This window comes from Haliotis cracherodii, unplaced genomic scaffold (genome assembly GCF_022045235.1).
Source record: "Haliotis cracherodii isolate W230 unplaced genomic scaffold, xgHalCrac1.p SCAF_47, whole genome shotgun sequence".
NCBI lineage: Eukaryota > Metazoa > Mollusca > Gastropoda > Lepetellida > Haliotidae > Haliotis > Haliotis cracherodii.
In genome coordinates, this window is record NW_027266305.1 from 273,533 (window position 1) to 293,470 (window position 19,938).

General features: G+C 41.8%; 1 protein-coding gene across 3 annotated transcripts in view; it reads right to left on the reverse strand.

Moving 5' to 3' along the window:
• Positions 1-3,171: 3,171 nt before the first annotated feature.
• Positions 3,172-19,938, reverse strand: part of LOC139441873 (cyclin-dependent kinase-like 5) — a 65,502-nt gene continuing 48,735 nt past the window's right edge. For 2 of the 3 annotated variants that reach the window (XM_071222619.1, XM_071222618.1), the window contains exons 13-19: positions 16,907-17,029; positions 15,830-15,929; positions 14,544-14,582; positions 12,937-13,072; positions 10,883-10,976; positions 9,210-9,455; positions 3,172-5,975 (exon numbers count right to left, since the gene is read on the reverse strand). In XM_071222619.1, the coding sequence (XP_071078720.1) occupies positions 5,688-5,975; positions 9,210-9,455; positions 10,883-10,976; positions 12,937-13,072; positions 14,544-14,582; positions 15,830-15,929; positions 16,907-17,029 (1,026 nt within the window). In that variant the 3' untranslated portion in view covers positions 3,172-5,687. The remainder of the gene's footprint in view (positions 5,976-9,209; positions 9,456-10,882; positions 10,977-12,936; positions 13,073-14,543; positions 14,583-15,829; positions 15,930-16,906; positions 17,030-19,938) is intronic. The other variant, XM_071222620.1, reaches the window with a different exon arrangement.

The window sequence follows — 19,938 nt, forward strand, 5'->3', positions numbered from 1 at the left end:
CCCATGGGTTCCAGTAAAAGCATTGTCAAGTACTGTTGGAAATGCTAGAAAAATGATTTTCTGGCTATATTTAGATGATATGCGTCATAGGGTTATAAAATAGCATATATCAAAATAACCCAAATCGACCTAATCTAGCCTATCCTAGCTGACACTGTGATTAGCTTTAAAATGTACTTTTACAGGTAAAAAGATGATAAACTTAGAAAATATTTGTGTGTTGTCATGCATATATGGAACACCTGTACATTCTCATAGGTGCAAATGTCACCTGAGTTTGGGGTGGTCTCAAAATATTGCCGTAATTGTACTTTGAGATATGAGCTGATAGGGTAGTTGATAGAATGGAGACGTATTTGATGTTCTGCGTCAGATTGCGTTGACTCAGCTGATGATTTATACGATCCTGTACTATCACCCAAAGGTATTATAACTGACGGAACAAGGCTGATAGCAAAGACTGGGTTGATCCTCCCTCTGACATTTGATTTGAATGTTGTGTTATGTCTTGCCACGAACCCTGTACAGTTGGCCAAGATCGGCTCTATTGGGTTCAGCTCACAATGTCTGATTGTCGTTCGTATAAGACAATGCGACGGTGTTGTGGCGCAAGGACATTTCTTGTACTTTTCTGGTTTCTTATTCAGAATTGTCTCCAGGAGTTGAACTTTAGATTGTCTGATGTGGACATAGCAAGGTGTCGGATATTCCTGCATGGTCGCCTTCAGACTACTCAGGGTTGGCCTGACAGTATCAGGTCCCCGGACGTTAAAACTGGCGTTAACCATGATCCTGTAGGTTGGGCTGTAGCTGATGTTCCAACCAGTCTATGAACACATCACCATTCATTTCTTGATGATAATCACCAGTGTTTGGGTTAGCCTGGAAAACTCTCACATCCATCAATTAGCCCAAGATCACGGTTTCGGCGTGCAAAAGAATGACACGATTACCTTTACCTGATGGTACCATGGGTGCTTTTCGTCCATCTGACGGTAGCCACATGTAGTCCGTGGAATGATTCTTATTCTCCCAGGTTTCATCAAGGTAAATTACCTGGAAGCCCAGACTGCAATAGTTATGAATAGTGCAGGGATAATGTGACCTCAGACAGGATGGAACATTTTCCCCTAAAAACTGCTCGGTCATCGCCATGTGCAGTGTATCGAAATCCCATCTCGTGGAGAGCAATATTTAATGCAGTCCCAATCTATAATTTCCTCCTAAACTTTACAAGTCGTGGGATACTTCTGCTCATAAAGCTTGCATACACTATACACCTAATCACTCTGTTTCAAAGCTGTGTGAAGTCCTTTCTCGTCCGGGTTTTTGTTTTTGAGACCACCCCTATACGTTCTGTTTCATTTATCATACTTGTTGCTATGAACTGAAAACCCCATAGCTTACTGTTTTGGATTGGATTTTGTTCCTCTAAATTTGTCGATAAGACTCCTAGTGACTGAAATACTTCAAACCACATGATTAGTAGTTACTCGATATTTAAATAGCAATAGCCTGACAAAATCTATCCTTTTATAATGGTCAAGACATTTTTTCTAGCATTTCCGACAGTACTTTAAGAGCACCAAACGTTCAAGTTGGCAGTCGCTCATCTCTACAATGAATAGGTTTACCCCTTGAAGTCATTTGGTCAAGTACAAAGATGATGAATGGCACAAATGACAGATCTCCTATGGGCACAACTGTCAGCATAGTGACGAATAGTCAGAAAGCTAACAGGTTGGTTGAACAGTTTCAAAATGTCCATCTGACAGCATAAGTTTTCCTACCTCCTTGATTGAATCTTCATTGATGGAAGTTGAGACGTCAAGACCTTGCGTCATCATTAGGATTATTCTCCCAGCCTTATACATAACTGTCTAACGTTAGACAGTGGAATGGCTAGGGCACTTATCCCCATACACTTGACCTGTGGTCATGAATTTCTTGGGATGTACTTTTCTCTCAAGTCGAAGATGGGTACTTTTCCAATTTGTTTCCATCACGTTCACGTTCAACTGGCTGTTATTAATATACAAACGGCCTCAACAGACTTGCAATGAACTACTCAAACAATGTACTACATTGACTAGATCACTTTGTCTTGGCCATAGTTGAAAGTTAGTCAAGCTTAGAACTTTTTGACCAGGCCTCGGACCTGTGAAGATTCCGGGGTAGAATTGGTCTTCAGCAACCCGTGCTTGCCGTAAAAGGCGACTAACGGGATCGGGTGGTCAGACTCGCTGACTTGGTTGATGAATGTCATCGATCCCAATTGCGTGGATCGATGCTCATGATATTAATCACCGGATTGTCTGGTCCAGACTCGATTATTTACGGACAGCCGTCATATAGCTGGAATATTGCGGAGTGTGGCGTTAAACCAAAAAAAACAACAAACCAGGCCAGGCCATCCATCTCTGTATCACCAAATTTTAAAAATTTGTCATCATATGAGACTTTAAATGCATACACAAGTGTTGACAAGGAAGCATCCCCTCTGTGTGACCAATGCAGTGATACTACGCCAGAAACGGTTCCTCATGTTGTCATAATGAGGACATTCCAACAGGTAATAAGCCATGATCTGAAGTATTGTGCAAAACTGGGCCCCAACATGCCGTACGTTTCAATCCAAAGGGCAATACTGCAGTATGTGACTAATATCGTCGGGTGTATCGATTTTATATTGTTTTCTGTTAGATTTTCTGCTTTCTTAATGAACAAGCATCATCTTTTACCTAAACAAACTTGTGTTTGCTCGATGTTCTGATCCAAATCATTAAAGAGACGATCATGTCATTTCATCACAGTAATCATGTACAGTGTCATACATTTTAAGGTAAATTAATACCTTTGGGGCAGTAAATCTACTTGTATTTATGGTTGTAAAACTTCATTTGATGTGTTTGGGCAAATAGACCTTATTTCTGGTCGAAGTCCCCCTGAAGCTATACCACCACCACCACCACCACGTTACAGTTTAGGATCACAGGACGACCTTCCACAATGGTTTCATTTCTCGTTCCAAAGTGTGGACAGATCGGATTGTGTGCTTCCAGTTACAAACTTTGCTTTGTACGACTGGGTAGGCATACTACCGACAGTGCAAAATATTGACAAACGTCAACCCTGATTTATGATACTTGGAACAATAAAAACAGACAGATGTATAATAAAAGTATTTTATATGCCAAATGTTGGCTTTTAGGAAAGCAAACAATACAACTGAAAATTGAAAGTGAAATGAATGGACGGAGAGATGGGAATGATGGCTGGAGGCGACGGTGTGAAGAACACAATTCTGGTGTTGACCTGATGGCGTGAACATGACTGGTGGGGACATCCCGGGGACGACTTCAGTTACTGGAGACTATCTATTCTCCCTCAAGATTTACTTGTTAAATTATTTCTTGATAAAATATTGGATATTTTGGTTATTTCAAATCAGTTATATTTGAAATGTTAATTGTATGTAAATGAAGATGTCCATTGATGATTGATAAAGACGCTAGTTCCCTGTTTTACAAACTGAGCAAGATAAATTATGATAAAAAAAACCAGCTTGAATTTTTCCAGATTCAACATTAAGTATCAATCACAAAAATATGTATATTTCAAAGGAGTCTGATTTCTACAGAAGGTGGGCTGTACTTAATGATAAATGAGTTTTTGCGTTCCAACATCAACATCCATGGACTTGATCAGTTTGATAGGAACCTACATCAGAATACAAATACAACACAAGTGGACAAAGGACTAACTTAACGCACAAACTACCTGCTAGAAAACTAGGTACTAATGAATAAATTATTGGAGGTAGATACCGTTAAATGTGAACAGAACTAAATACATAACTAATGGACAGTGAATGATGTGGCTAATGGGGCTAATGCGGCATTGTGAGTAGGTTTCCCGTAATGCTGGACCCCCGACTTCCCGGAGAGGAAGGTGACAGGACGGGCAATGTGATGGCAATGGACGGAAGAAATGTGCAGTGATTGTCACATTGTTGAACAGTTGTCGTACAAGCCAACACGTGGAAACACACAGAGGACTCTGTCGGAATAGTATTTACAACACTTCTCAACCAGGGATTTATCCTGAAAGGTCATTGGCTCTTCTCAACCCAGGAGAGCCACTAATACAAAGCACACAGCATTCCATGATGTATGAAGATTAGTTTCACTTTCAATTCTAAGAATACTGGAACGATATTTTACTCGTAAAGGTTCAACAGCAGATTTTCCCCAGTATTTGGGAAGGTATATTTGCTTTCTGAAATATTCGGCAAGTCTGGTAGATGAATTAAGCTGGACAAAACAGGTGACTGCTTGAGTATTTAAAGGAAAAAAAGTCTTGAAATTCATGTGAATTGGTCTTTAAAGTTTACACAAGAAGATGTGGTGTTCAGAAACCTCCATACAGCTACGAGAGTGATGTAGCAAATACTGTCGCTCCTGTTAAGAATGCAGATTTCAAAACTGATTATAACATTTCCCATTTTTTCCGGATTTGCATTGCATTGGTGAATTTTGAACTTTGTGACCACTCTTTATGTAGCTAAACACAGTGAATAATCTGTTATGGGGTATGAAACCTGTGAATATACATTTGATACCAGTACAGAAACGTGTTTAATACTTTAGCAATGTGTATGATGTTACAATCTTTAGGATAGATGTGACACTGATTCACAGTACAAAAGAACCAGTTAACTTAAAAAACCTGACAAATTCTGTGAAAATATAGACAACAATCAGTTTGAACAACAAATGTTAAGAGACGGTTAGTTCTGTTGATTAGTAACAAAAACAAAACAGTTCTTAAAAATGTGTTCTTTTACATTAAGTAAAATATATAGCTGATGAAATATACAATATTGTGGTTTTCTGTTGTACATTTCATATCACATACAGCAATTCATATGCAAGGACAGTTTGAGTTTACATTGCTTTGTTGAAATAATGAAATGAACTGCATTAACTTAGGATTTCAAAGAATCCCATAAATTCTTCATATTGAACAGATCACATCATCAGAAGATATGAATAAGCTTCATGGTATAATTATGTCTTTTAAAATATTTAACAGCATTTATTGAAACGCACCTTAGGCCATAAACAATTATTAGATTTTCATCCCCGCCCACCAAACTAAATATTCCTCTCAAGAACTTCCAGAAGACAATTTGGAAATGTGTGTTCCTTTCTGTTTGACTGAAGATCTTATTGACTCTATTGTACACAAATGTCGTGAATGGTTTAATAAAAGATATGCCTCCCAACCAACATTTTTAAAAAGTTTAGATGAAATCTAATAATTAATATATTGTGGCCTTACGTGTACTTAAAAAAACCAACATACACTGCAACAAATTTACAGTGCAGAGCATCATTTAACACTGCATAATGCCTTAACTCATAAATGAATCCGTAACAGTAAAATAATATCAAATATCATAACCATAATATAAAACTCTTAATTCATAACCACAATTAATAAATCTTTCAGGCCTGTTTGAGATTTGTCTCCCAGTGTGAAACAAACTTGATTCAAATTATCTGAGTCATGGAGTGATGTGTCTGGATGTCAGGTTTACAAAAACTAACACTCCCTACATAGTGATGGCAGCCACTCTGTCTCGTCCGAGTCCAGCTTGACACAACCAGCAGGCCCCGTACTTTTCACATGTATGGGTCCTGGTAACCCCGATAGTCCGACGTTTTGATTGATTTGCCGCCTTTGACAGGTCGGAGGTCACTGTTGCGGGGGGAGGCGACCCCGCCCTCTGGTGGTTCGTCCGCCATGACGGAGGATGGCCTTGACTTCGGCCCCGTCCTCAGCTCCGTCCCGGATAATGATGTGAGGGTCCTTGAGTCTTGCTCAGTCTTTGGGTAAGTTTTACTTGGGGGTGAGTTTTCTGGGGAGTTGCCACGATGTAATGATTTTTGTATGGGCTGTAGACGCACACCCTGGTCAAAGAAGATGGTACAGAGTGAGAGCTATGTCACAATGAGGGAGCTAGTTTCTGACATATGGATTATGGTTTTACGCCGCTTTTAGCAATATTCCAGGCAGGGTACACCAGAAATGGGCTTCACACATTGTACCAATGTGGGGAATCGAACCTGGGCCTTCGGCGTGACGAGCATACAGTTTAACCACTAGGCTACCCGGGGCCCCCTGACATTTTGTAGCAAGTGGGAGACCAAGAATAGCTTTACAAATGTACTCCTGTGGTCCTTAAAGTGGGAAGAGAACAGGAGTGAATGTTGTGAATATATTGGCCTGGTCAGCAATGTTCCAGCTTTGTCATGGCAGCCTGTAAATTCCTGAGTCTGGGCCAGGCAAACCAGTTACTGATGGTGTTCACTGGTGTCGCCTCACACCATGTCTACTGGTGTCGATTCACACACCCTGTCTACAGGTGTCCCCTCTACACACCCTGTCTCCTGGTGCCACCTCTACAATCTACACACCCTGTCTACTGGTGCCACCTCTACAATCTACACACCCTGTCTACTGGTGCCACCTCTACAATCTGCATGCCCTGTCTACTGGTGTCACCTCTACAATCTACACACCTTGTCTACTGGTGTCACCTCACACACCCTGTCTACTGGTGTCGCCTCACACATCCTGTCTACTGGTGTCGCCACACACACCCTGTCTACTGGTGTCACCTCTACAATCTACACACCCTGTCTACTGGTGTTACCTCTACACACCCTGTCTACTGGTGTCACCTCACACACCTTGTCTACTGGTGTCGCCTCACACACCCTGTCTACTGGTGTCGCCACACACACCCTGTCTACTGGTGCCACCTCTACAAACCCTGTCTACCGGTGCCATCTCTACAATGTACACACCCTGTCTACTGGTGTCACCTCTACACACCCTGTCTACTGGTGCCACCTCTACACATCCTGTCTACCGGTGTCACCTCTACACACATTGTCTACTGGTGTCACCTCTACACACCCTGTCTACTGGTGTCACCTCTACAATCTGCATGCCCTGTCTACTGGTGTCACCTCTACACACCCTGTCTACTGGTGTCACCACTACACACCCTGTCTACTGGTGTCACCTCTACAATCTGCATGCCCTGTCTACTGGTGTCACCTCTACAATCTACACACCCTGTCTACTGGTGTCACCACTACACACCCTGTCTACCGGTGTCACCTCTACACACCCTGTCTACTGGTGTCACCTCTACACACCCTGTCTACTGGTGTCACCTCTACACACCCTGTCTACTGGTGTCACCTCTACACACCCTGTCTACTGGTGTCACCTCTACAATCTGCATGCCCTGTCTACTGGTGTCACCTCTACAATCTGCATGCCCTGTCTACTGGTGTCACCTCTACAATCTACACACCCTGTCTACTGGTGTTACCTCTACACACCCTGTCTACTGGTGTCACCTCTACACACCCTGTCTACTGGTGCCACCTCTACACACCCTGTCTACCGGTGTCACCTCTACACACCCTGTCTACTGGTGTCACCTCTACACACCCTGTCTACTGGTGTCACCTCTACAATCTGCATGCCCTGTCTACTGGTGTCACCTCTACACACCCTGTCTACTGGTGTCACCACTACACACCCTGTCTACTGGTGTCACCTCTACAATCTACACACCCTGTCTACTGGTGTTACCTCTACACACCCTGTCTACTGGTGTCACCTCTACACACCCTGTCTACTGGTGTCACCTCTACACACCCTGTCTACAGGTGTCACCTCTACACACCCTGTCTACTGGTGTCACCTCTACACACCCTGTCTACTGGTGTCACCTCTACACACCCTGTCTACTGGTGTCACCTCTACACACCCTGTCTACTGGTGTCACCTCTACAATCTGCATGCCCTGTCTACTGGTGTCACCTCTACACACCCTGTCTACTGGTGTCACCTCTACACACCCTGTCTACTGGTGTCACCTCTACACACCCTGTCTACTGGTGTCACCTCTACACACCCTGTCTACAGGTGTCACCTCTACACACCCTGTCTACTGGTGTCACCTCTACAATCTGCATGCCCTGTCTACTGGTGTCACCTCTACACACCCTGTCTACTGGTGTCACCTCTACACACCCTGTCTACTGGTGTCACCTCTACAATCTGCATGCCCTGTCTACTGGTGTCACCTCTACAATCTACACACCCTGTCTACTGGTGTTACCTCTACACACCCTGTCTACTGGTGTCACCTCTACATTCCCTGTCTACTGCTGTCACCTCTACAATGTACACACCCTGTCTACTGGTGTCACCTCTACAATGTACACACCCTGTCTACTGTTGTCATCTCTACACACCATGTCTACTTGTGTCACCTCTACACACCCTGTCTACTGGTGTCACCTCTACACACCCTGTCTACTGGTGTCACCTCTACACACCCTGTCTACTGTTGTCATCTCTACACACCATGTCTACTTGTGTCACCTCTTCAATCTACATGCCCCGTCTACTGGTGTCACCTCTACACACCCTGTCTACTGGTGTCACCTCTACAATGTACACACCCTGTCTACTGGTGTCACCTCTACACACCCTGTCTACTGGTGTCACCTCACACACCCTGTCTACTGGTGCCACCTCTACACACCCTGTCTATTGGTGTCACCTCTACAATGTACACACCCTGTCTACTGGTGTCACCTCTACACACCCTGTCTACTGGTGTCGCCTCACACACCCTGTCTACTGGTGTCGCCACACACACCCTGTCTACTGGTGCCACCTCTACAAACCCTGTCTACCGGTGCCACCTCTACAATGTACACACCCTGTCTACTGGTGTCACCTCTACACACCCCGTCTACTGGTGTCACCTCTACACACCCTGTCTATTGGTGTCACCTCTACAATGTACACACCCTGTCTACTGGTGTCACCTCTACACACCCTGTCTACTGGTGTCACCTCACACACCCTGTCTACTGGTGTCACCTCTACACACCCTGTCTACCGGTGTCACCTCTACACACCCTGTCTACTGGTGTCACCTCTACACACCCTGTCTATTGGTGTCACCTCTACAATCTACACACCCTGTCTATTGGTGTCACCTCTACAAACCCTGTCTACTGGTGTCACCTCTACAAACCCTGTCTACTGGTGCCACCTCTACAATCTACACACCCTGTCTACTGGTGCCATCTCTACAATCTACACACCCTGTCAACTGGTGTCTGGGTGACCTTCCTCAACTGGACTGCCTGCTTGTAGTGCTGCTTTCTGTCCCGGCCCCCTACATCCCGGTATGCACCATCCTTCTGAGAGGGTGGGTCTCTGGGCGTGTACGCCTCACATGCCACTTCCCCGTCTTCCTTCCAGTCCACCTCAGCCCGTGACATGCGAGAAGCGTTCCTCGTGGGCACCGACGGAGAGAGACGCCCATCTTCCAGGTCAGGATTGATATTCTATGGAAAGAAGGAGTAAGTGAGAAAAGGGAAACCTCCAAGAGCTATAATTGCACTGATATAGCATCAAGCATGTGTGCGCATTTGTGTTAGTCTGGTTGGTTGGTTGCTTTGTTGTTTAACGCCGCACTCAGCAATATTCCAGCTGTATGACAGCGGTCTGTAAATAATCGAGTTTGGACCAGACGCAATTGGGATCAATGACATGCATCAACCAAGTCAGTGAGCCTGACCACCTGATCCCGTTAGTCGCCTTTTACGACAAGCAGAGTCACCTTTTACGGTAAGCATGGGTTGCTGAAGACCTACTCTACCCCGGAATCTTCAAAGGTCTGTGCTAGTCTGGACTAATGTCGATTTTATAGTGCTCACCCACTGAGATACCATGTTTAACACGAAAACCCCACCCAGACACGGTTTACTGACTCCGAGCTGACCAGTTTTAGCCCCAGCCAGGCAGGGTAACAACAAATACCATCTTTTAACGTCTTTTGGTTTGACATGACCAGGGATCGAACACCAGACCTTCAGCTCTCCGGGCTGACACTCTACCATCAGACCACGGGGGCGGTCGACTGTGTGAGTCAACAACATTTCACTTAAATCATCACAGCCGTGTCCATAATTGATTCTGGACAAGACAACTAGGGATTGATAGCATGGTCAGCAATGATCGACACTGGACCAGGCAATTTAGTGATTGATATCATGAGCAATGTCCCATGCTATGAGGACACAATGACACACAATCAGCCAAGTCACCAAGCTTGATCACCTGCCCTTGTACAAGAAGCATGGGGTGCTGGGGACCTATTCTCACCCGGAAGTAAAAACCTGGAAAAGGGTATTTGTTTTCTCTCACACCTAGTGTCAACACCTGTGTAAATAAAACTATACACAAAACATACCAATATGAATATACAATCTAAAAAGGAGAGAAATATTTGACTCCAATACCATATCTCTCTGCATTACTATCTAAGAATACCTACATAGAAGATGGAGCAATCAAGCTTGCTCAAAGGTTTCAGCTTCCCTTTGTATAACCAGCTCAAATGTAACTCACACAGAACACAAACATTCCTTCAATGACATCAGTATTCCCTTTTTGGTGTAGATCTGACAGCACTCAGAAACGACAGGATACCTGACATATCCACAGCACTACAATGGTGCCAAGACGTTCTACTTTCCAAACTTGTCATTATAGCTTATTATCGAGAAACAGAAATCAGGTAAACTGGTTGAATGCTTTCGCTCACTCATGCCAAAAATTAAGAATTCTCCTACAGAGGAGTCTTCAGATCATCATTCAGAGGTGTCTCATCGGAGTAAAAGATCTGATTTGAATAAGATTGTTGACTATATCCAAGTAACAAGTTAATCACACTGGTTCTGTGACATCACTAATACACTGATCCAGCTACCTGCAAGAACTTCTGCTTCTTCTTTTTCCGGGCAAGACTCAGCATGGAAGCTCCATTATATCTCTCACTGGCGCCAGGTGTCTCTACCCCGCGCCTGAAATAGCAAGCAGTACTATGCACCACACCTAGACGCTGCCACAGCACAACTATACATCTAATGTGCATCATGCTCATTTCTTGGTTTTCAATATTTTAACAATAAATAATATAATCTGGACAAGACAATATTAAGAGCAACATCACACATTGTTGGGATATGTTGATGCGCAAATCAACCAAGTCATCGAGTCAGACCACACGATCCAATATAGACCTCGCAATCAACATCGTCTCATTTCTGCCGCCAATATGACATGTCCGCTTGTGAGTTGTTGCTAAAGAATCTCAAAAAATAAATATTTCAAAATTCCCAAACGATTAAAAGGCACCAAATTACCATTAGACCTCTATATGTGCCAAGTTTGGTGAAGAAATATTCTACAGTTTTCAAGATCTGCTTCGGAAAGGAGCACTACCGTCGAAGTCAAAATCGTTGCCATGGAAACTTGACAAATGATTTTTTTAAAATCCCAACCTATCAAAAGTCACCAGTTCACCACAAGACCTATCTATGTGCCACGTTTGGTTAAGATACTGTAAATCTGGAAATTAATGCGTCTCCAAATAAATACGACTGCTGACCCATAGCCAAAAATGCAACTCAAAGTCAATGCGACAAAAAAAACCACCCCATCCCCAGTGGAATGATACCCATCCTTACCTTAATCCATCCTTACCTTAATCCAATCAAACAGCAAATAGCACAGCTTATTAGCACTGAGTAAAGCTTTACCTACTTATAAACAGTGTTTTCCTAAAAACAACACACAGTTTAAATGTTTATTCTGTTGACTGGCATTAATGCGAACAAATAGACCATTCTCATTTTTTGCATTTAATTTCAAGATTTACAGTATGCCTGATGTTTTTTTAGTTCTGCTCCGGAAACGAAAAGTGACGGATGGACAGACGGATGGACAGACGGCACCCATTCCTATATCCCCCCTTCCACTTCAAGCCTAGGTTACTAGAGACCAACTCTATCCTGATGTCTCCACTATGGTATTGAACAAAACTTGTATAAAGCAGAATTTCTGCAAATGTTACAATACAACAAAGTGACATAGTCCTAGGTTGCCTGGTTATCAGTCAATGACAAGAACAGTCTGCGATTTCAGCCACTAGTCCGACGCCAGAGTCTAGTAAAATTCTGTTTGGTCTTGTGAAATCAGCTAATAAATGCAATATGATGACATTCAAATTGAGGCCCAGAGTTTGTAGAGTCGGAGGTTTTTGCCACAGACTGCAAGAATATATATACAATTGCTTCTTTCACAGAGGTAATATCAAGTAGCAACACCCTGTAATGTTAGAGTGAGTGAGTATTGTTTTAAGCCGCTTTTAGCAATATTACCCATGTGGGGAATCGAACCCGGGTCTTTGGTATGACGAGCGAACACTTTAACCACTAGGCTACCCCACTGCCCCCCATTAAAGTTAAAACTTTGACATCCTACTTTGAATTTTTAATATTTATCATTGTGCATACAGACTGATATAAAAATTCTATGAATCCTGCCTTCGCGGGAAACAACTCTCTCAGCAGGAGAACAAATCCCTTATACCCTGCTTTGAAGCAAAAAGTCGCAGGATTTGTCCGAGTCACGTGACACACAAGTTACCCTCAGCTCAATCATATTTTAACATGTTGGTAAGCCTTCGGCTTGTGGTATAAAAACTACGCCGGATGCATGAAAGCAAATCTACCCTTCGTGATACTGCTGCAACTTTCCGTGTACCAAGTGAGGACTGACGTGGTATTTTTCTACACACTCAGATCTGAGTGCAGCATTTTTCAGACCATGTCTATCAAAACCAACAAAAACCCAACTACAATCTTGTGCCAATAAATCAATATCCAGACTGAGTTGTACAACACACCCTGAATACAGACGACAAACGACAGCAAATATCTCTTTATTTTCTACTGTTGCCCTATGAATGACCTCACTCACCAGGGGGCATAGTGGTTGTGCGATGGGGACTCCGACCTCAGGTGATACGGCTGGTGACCCACATACTTTGCATATGACCTTGTCTGGAGACTTAGATGACGATTGTCGCGATTCATGTCTCTAGAGTAGCTGAAATCTGGAAGGAAATGTATCTGTTTAGCGAAAGTTAAAACTCATGGAAGAAATTAAATTTTCATATTATCTGAAGTAAATACATTGCCTAGAAAGTAAAATTTTAAATCATATCAAAATAAGGCCTTGGATGGGAATTAGTTGCGATCAATTTATTTATTGAAATAACTAATTGATATTCAAATGAAAGATTTGTTCTGTAATTTCTTATACTGTCTAATGAATTACTGAAAACTGAAAAGAAATCACGGATCAAAAAGAATAAGAAACTGGTTAAAATGTAATATTTTGTTTCAGATTTGAATTGTTGGTCTGCTCTAATCACATCAATCAATGGTTAATGAGCTGTGCGGTTTTCAACATCTGTGCTCTAAAACTCTCAACTAGATGTTATTCTGTTCATACAAGCTGGTTAGAAACTGAACAGTTTCCCAAATAAAGCACAATGTACAACAAAGTCATAAAACTATAACTGTAAAAGCAGAACTTGAAGCTCGAGACCGACTCTATTTTCCTTTGAGCAGAGAATATAAAGCAAGTCAGGAGAAAGATTTGGCACTTAAACCAAGCTACACTGTCTCCCCACTACCAGCAGAAAGCGAGAGTTATCTATCCTGATGACATTCGAATAGAAGGTCACAATGCTTCTTCAGTCACCATTTTTATGTTTTTCTCAATAGAAACATGACATTATTCCACAAGTTTAAAAATGGGTCTTGAAATGATCAATGCAGTTTGGTATTTTACTGTCCAAAAAAAAAAGTTTAAATAAAAAAGGGCAATGTTGCCTACTCTCTCTATATTTCAAATTTCATAATGTTTATAATAAACACATTATGGCCGACTAAGATATTTCATTTGAAACTTTGAGTAACAACTCAAAAGTATGAATGTAACTTTAACATAATAAACATGATAAACTTGGTAAACAGGTAACATGTAAATCTCATCCATACAAATGTAATTTTTTGGTGCCCTGTTCGAACAGAAACGGTGCAATGCAAAAAAACAGGGCAATAGCAGCAACAAGACAAAACCATAGCCAGGTGCATCATGGGAAATACAGTACATAAATACATGTCAATATATCACATATAAGAATGCAATGAAAGATACACACATTAATAAAAAATAAGTTGCTCCAAATTGAAAGTAATTAGTGAAATTTGAGACCTTTTGTAAGGAGTAAGAAGTTAAAAAAAACAAAAAACACTTTCTCGCCATAATTTACATATTATACATTTTTTTAACTTTGTACATATATGTAATTTAATTTCATCATTCTGTTCAAACTTACTTTTGGGACTTCCAAAACTTTTATTTAACCATTGACATAAAATTGAGACAATGAATATGTTACAGTTGAAAAGTGTGTCGTGTCAGAGTTTATCCCATGATGCACCTGCCATGTTTCCTGATGACAGAGATGGTCCCCTGACGGACCCAGCAGGATGCTGCTGGAACGTCTACATTACCTGGTGATGTGCTTGCTTCATGTATGTCATAGCCTGAATCTGACAAAACACACACTTGGTTCTCAACATGATTCACACCAAACCCTCACACAGGCCAAGCTACACACTTGTCATGGATAGGAATATTTTCCACCCATATACCCCATGATTTACCGACTGGTGCGTCTCTAACTTTGCAGTCATCACAAAAAATACTGTTATGTTTCTTTCAGACCTTTTGCTGACACATCAAGTTAACATTGATCGTATTGATTTGTAGCTATCACCCCTGGCAACATTGTTTTTTGCTGAAAACATTTGGTGATTCCTGTTTGCCTTATTCTGGTCCTACTTGGCGCCCACATTTCACCGACGCTCAGCCACCTACACAAACATACTGCTAACCAACCCTTATTTTGACAGCCATATACTCGGAACCACAGCATGATGAACTTATCAAATTCATGAATTCAGTCTCTTAGATTACTTAGTGATAAAGGGTGATAGTATGTAGAACGTGACATAGTCTCAACTGAATTATTTAGAATTGACATCAATATTGTTTGCATTTAGGAAGTAAAACCTAAACCCAGTGTGCAGACTGTGTAAATGAGTGACTTTGTTCAGCGTAATATTCCCACACAAGCCCCCCCCCCCCCCCCCCCCCACAAATACTTTTTGGTTTATGGACAAATACCGTATTGGACTTCATAAGCGCCCCGCTCTAATATGCCCCCACGGCAATATTTGCTCATATTTTGACAAGTGAACAATCCCAATCAGCACCCCTTCCGATTGATCAATGTACACAAGACTTATCTATTCGCGTATAATACACACTCGTGTGTTATATGCACCCTTAATAATGGGCAATTAAATTCTGGATTAATATATCTGTCGTATATACACATTTCAGGCTGTCAGCATAAACCACGAAATTTATCTTTCAACTGTTTTTTTTTCACCCAAATAATATTCTAATAAGAGACCCCTATTTCTAATTTTGAGAGCGCATTGGGCGCTTAGTACGTCTAATACGGTAAACACAAAAAAGATTGCTTGCTTAGCCAATCAAATTCCACAACTTCACTTGCAAATTTTTTTCTTTATTAAGCCATAAAATGTCATCACTGAGTAAGCTCGTATCATGTGTGAATCCTAACGAAACTGAAGTGACAATGTGAATCATGGTTTTACACAGGAGCTGAAAGTGAATGAGTCCCTGGTCATGCATATAGTCGGAGAGTAGGAGGCAGGCTGCTGATGGAGCCAGAGGACACCTGTGATGGAGTGACGGGGCAACTCACCATAATACTGGTTCCGTGTCCGGCGGGGGGCGCCGCCATAGTTGTGAGAGTCCTTGAACTTGGGATTGGTGGCGGCTGCAGGGTCCATCCCTGGTTGCAGCTGTGGGTACAGATGGTACAATGACAAACTGTGAGTGAGTGGCAAATTTAAACTGATATTGTCAATTCATAAAATAAGTACGCCCCCAACCCCTCCCCCCCCAATAACAGGAGAAGAGCCATAATTGTTTAAAGATACAAGTTGAAGGTGAGAGGGAAAATATTGTCGTTTATGACGTAATCAGCATTATTTCAGCAGCCTGTAAGTAATCAATACTAGGTCAGGATTTTTTTCAAACTGACCCAGCCAACCCATGCATTGATGTCCTTATGTAAGAAATTTACTTCTGAATCGGGGCCCCGTTCCACTAAGCAATGGTGGAGCTAAGACAATCACAAGTCCCAAACCTTAACACAGACATATGACAGTCTTTGCACTAAGGTTAAGGAACAATCTTAGCATTAACATCAAGGAAGAGTCTTAGCACTAAGATCAAGGAACAATCTTAGCACTAAGATCAAGGAACAGTCTTAGCACTAAGATCAAGAAACAGTCTTAGCACTAAGATCAAGAAACAGTCTTAGCACTAAGATCAAGAAACAATCTTAGCACTAAGATCAAAGAACAGTCTTAGCACTAAGATCAAAGAACAGTCTTAGCACTAAGATCAAGGAACAATCTTAGTACTAAGATCAAGGAACAGTCTTAGCACTAAGATCAAGGAACAATCTTAGCACTAAGATCAAGAAACAATCTTAGCACTAAGATCAAGGAACAATCTTAGCACTAAGATCAAAGAACAGTCTTAGCACTAAGATCAAGGAACAGTCTTAGCACTAAGATCAAGGAACAATCTTAGTACTAAGATCAAGGAACAGTCTTAGCACTAAGATCAAGGAACAATCTGAGCACTAAGATCAAGGAATAATCTTAGGACTAAGATTAAGAAACAGTCTTAGCACTAAGATTAAGAAACATGTCACTATTACATCAACATGATCAAGTAAAGGGAATGCGTTCCACTGTCTGTGACCTACCTTGGCATATGACAGCTTCTCCGCCAGGTTGTGAATGGGGACTCCCCCATCCCTCATCTTCTTCTTGCCAAGTGTATCGTTTTTTATTCTTTGTAGCTCATCTTGCATGGCCTGGTCCAGGAACTAAACATTGACACCCAGAACAGAGTGAGTGAGTGAGTGGTTTCATGCCAGTTAGCAATACCAGAGGAATACAAAATCTGGTTTAAAATAATAAAATTTTATGCATTTTAATTACACTTTAAGAAAAAAGGCAGAACTCTGGATTCATCCCGCATGACACAGAAGGAGCATGTAAGCTAGCCAAAGCTCAGGCATACACCAGATAAATCAGTGATCAACATCTTATCGTTAGTATACCAGTCAGGACACCAGTCAGTGTTTGCGAAGATAGTCTTAGCGTCTTAGCAGGAATATAAAGATGACACAAACTGTCCCCTTGTTACCTGGGTCACAAACTAAGGGTACTCTCCACACTTGGAAATGTGGCCACCAGGTCCTGACTAAGTGTCTGTGCCAGGGTATATAAATAGTACAATATACACGATATACAAGGGTAAATCTTATAGATATTGTTCTGTAAAGGCACTAAAGGGAGGGTTCAACAAGTAGGAAGATAATCCTCTCTTGGATGGCATTACACTCATGTTAGACTGATAACCGCTTCTTTTTTAATTGAGATGTCCACTAGAGAATCTGCTGTGTGACAAAAGCTGTGAAAATGGAGCAAACCAAGAAACTAGCTGTGATTAAGAACATCTCTATCACAAAAGAAAAGTCTGCCTGGGGGTAACTGCCCTCCATATTCACTAGTTATGAAATGGTATTTGAATTTAAGCGTGGCAGAAGTAGCACAGAAGATGGCCCTAGGTCCTCGTCATGAAGATGCTACGTCTGTAACTGAAGCGGACACTGTCCACTGCATGACCCTGCAGACCGTATTTTACAACACAACGTGCAGTTCTCCGGGACAGTAAGCAGTATGTACGTATTATTACTATCCTATACGTGCAGCAACCTGACCTCTGACAGATTGTGGCTTTCATTTTGTTTGTCTGTTTGTAAGTCATATAACGCTGCACTCAGCAATATTCCAGCTATATGACCATAGTCTGTAAATAATTGGGATACAATGACATGCATCAAAAAGGTCAGTGAGCCTGACAAGCATAGCTGCCTCTTACAACAAGCATAGTCGCCTCTTACAACAAGCATAGTTGTCTCTTACAACAAGCATAGCTGCCTCTTACAACAAGCATAGTCGCCTCATACGACAAGCATAGTCGCCTCTTACAACAAGCATAGCTGCCTCTTACAACAAGCATAGTCGCCTCTTACAAGCATAGTCGCCTCTTACAACAAGCATAGTTGTCTCTTACAACAAGCATAGTCGCCTCTTACAACAAGCATAGCTGCCTCTTACAACAAGCATAGTAGCCTCTTACAACAAGCATAGTCGCCCCTTACAACAAGCATAGTTGTCTCTTACAACAAGCATAGTCGCCTCTTACAACAAGCATAGCTGCCTCTTACAACAAGCATAGTCGCCTCTTACAAGCATAGTCGCCTCTTACAACAAGCATAGCTGCCTCTTACAACAAGCATAGTCGCCTCTTACGACAAGCATAGTCGCCTCTTACAACAAGCATAGTCGCCTCTTACAATGAGCATAGTCGCCTCTTACAACAAGCATAGTCGCCTCTTACAACAAGCATAGCTGCCTCTTACAACAAGCATAGTAGCCTCTTACAACAAGCATAGTTGTCTCTTACAACAAGCATAGTCGCCCCTTACAACAAGCATAGTTGTCTCTTACAACAAGCATAGTCGCCTCTTACAACAAGCATAGTAGCCTCTTACAACAAGCATAGTCGCCTCTTACAACAAGCATAGTTGTCTCTTACAACAAGCATAGTTGTCTCTTATGGCAAGCATAGTCGCCTCTTACAACAAGTATAGTTGTCTCTTACGGCAAGCATAGTCGCCTCTTACAACAAGTATAGTTGTCTGTTACAACAAGCATAGTCGCCTCTTACAACAAGCATAGTTATCTCTTACAACAAGTATAGTTGTCTCTTACAACAAGCATAGTTGCCTCTTACAACAAGCATAGTTGCCTCTTACAACAAGCATAGTCGCCTCTTACAACAAGTATAGTTGTCTCTTACGGCAAGCATGGGTTGCTGAAGACCTATTTTAACCCTGATCTTCAGGGGTATGGTGGGTTAGAAATACTTTCCAATGCCATTACTCTCCTGACCTAGAACCCTCTGACTGTCATCTCTTCTCTAACCAAAAATCACACCTGCATGCTAGAGTTTTAGCCAGTCATGATGAGGTGACTGCCAGTGTCAAGGCCTTTGGGTGACCAGGATGAAGACCTGGGTGCCATTGTACAAAACAATGTTAGCGCTTCGACTCTCGTAAGTGTATGTTAAGGAATGGGAGTTACGTTCACCTTAGAGCAAATATCTCTTTGTACAACAGCACCCAGAATATCATGGAGAATCACTGGACAAAGTGGATTGATCATATTAAAATCAAAGTGGTGAGTAATTTTGATTCTTGAGGCCACAGATTTTTCGATTTACCCTTGCATACAGATACTACACACATGATCTATACACGATCACTTTGTTCAAAATACCTGTGGTCATGTCAAAATTGGCAGCTATCAAAAACAACTTGTGTGTTATAATGAACTCTACAATCAGGTCAGAGGTTATGATTGGAATTGAAATCTTTCACAAAAAATGCTGTGCCAACATTACGAAAATCTGTACTGTGTTTTCTACAATGTTAATCTGAAATCACCAATTAGCTTAAAGATATAACAGCATTTGAAGAAATCACACAATCATTTTTAGTGACAAATTGTTGTGAGTGCTTTCAAAGCTCAAAACATGCAGTGCCTGTTAGTAGTGATGGGTACTGGCCTTTCATATTACAATTTATTGCAATAATATTTCATATATTGCATGCATTCTTTCATCTATAATTTCTTATGTACCTAATAAAACTAACCTAACTTG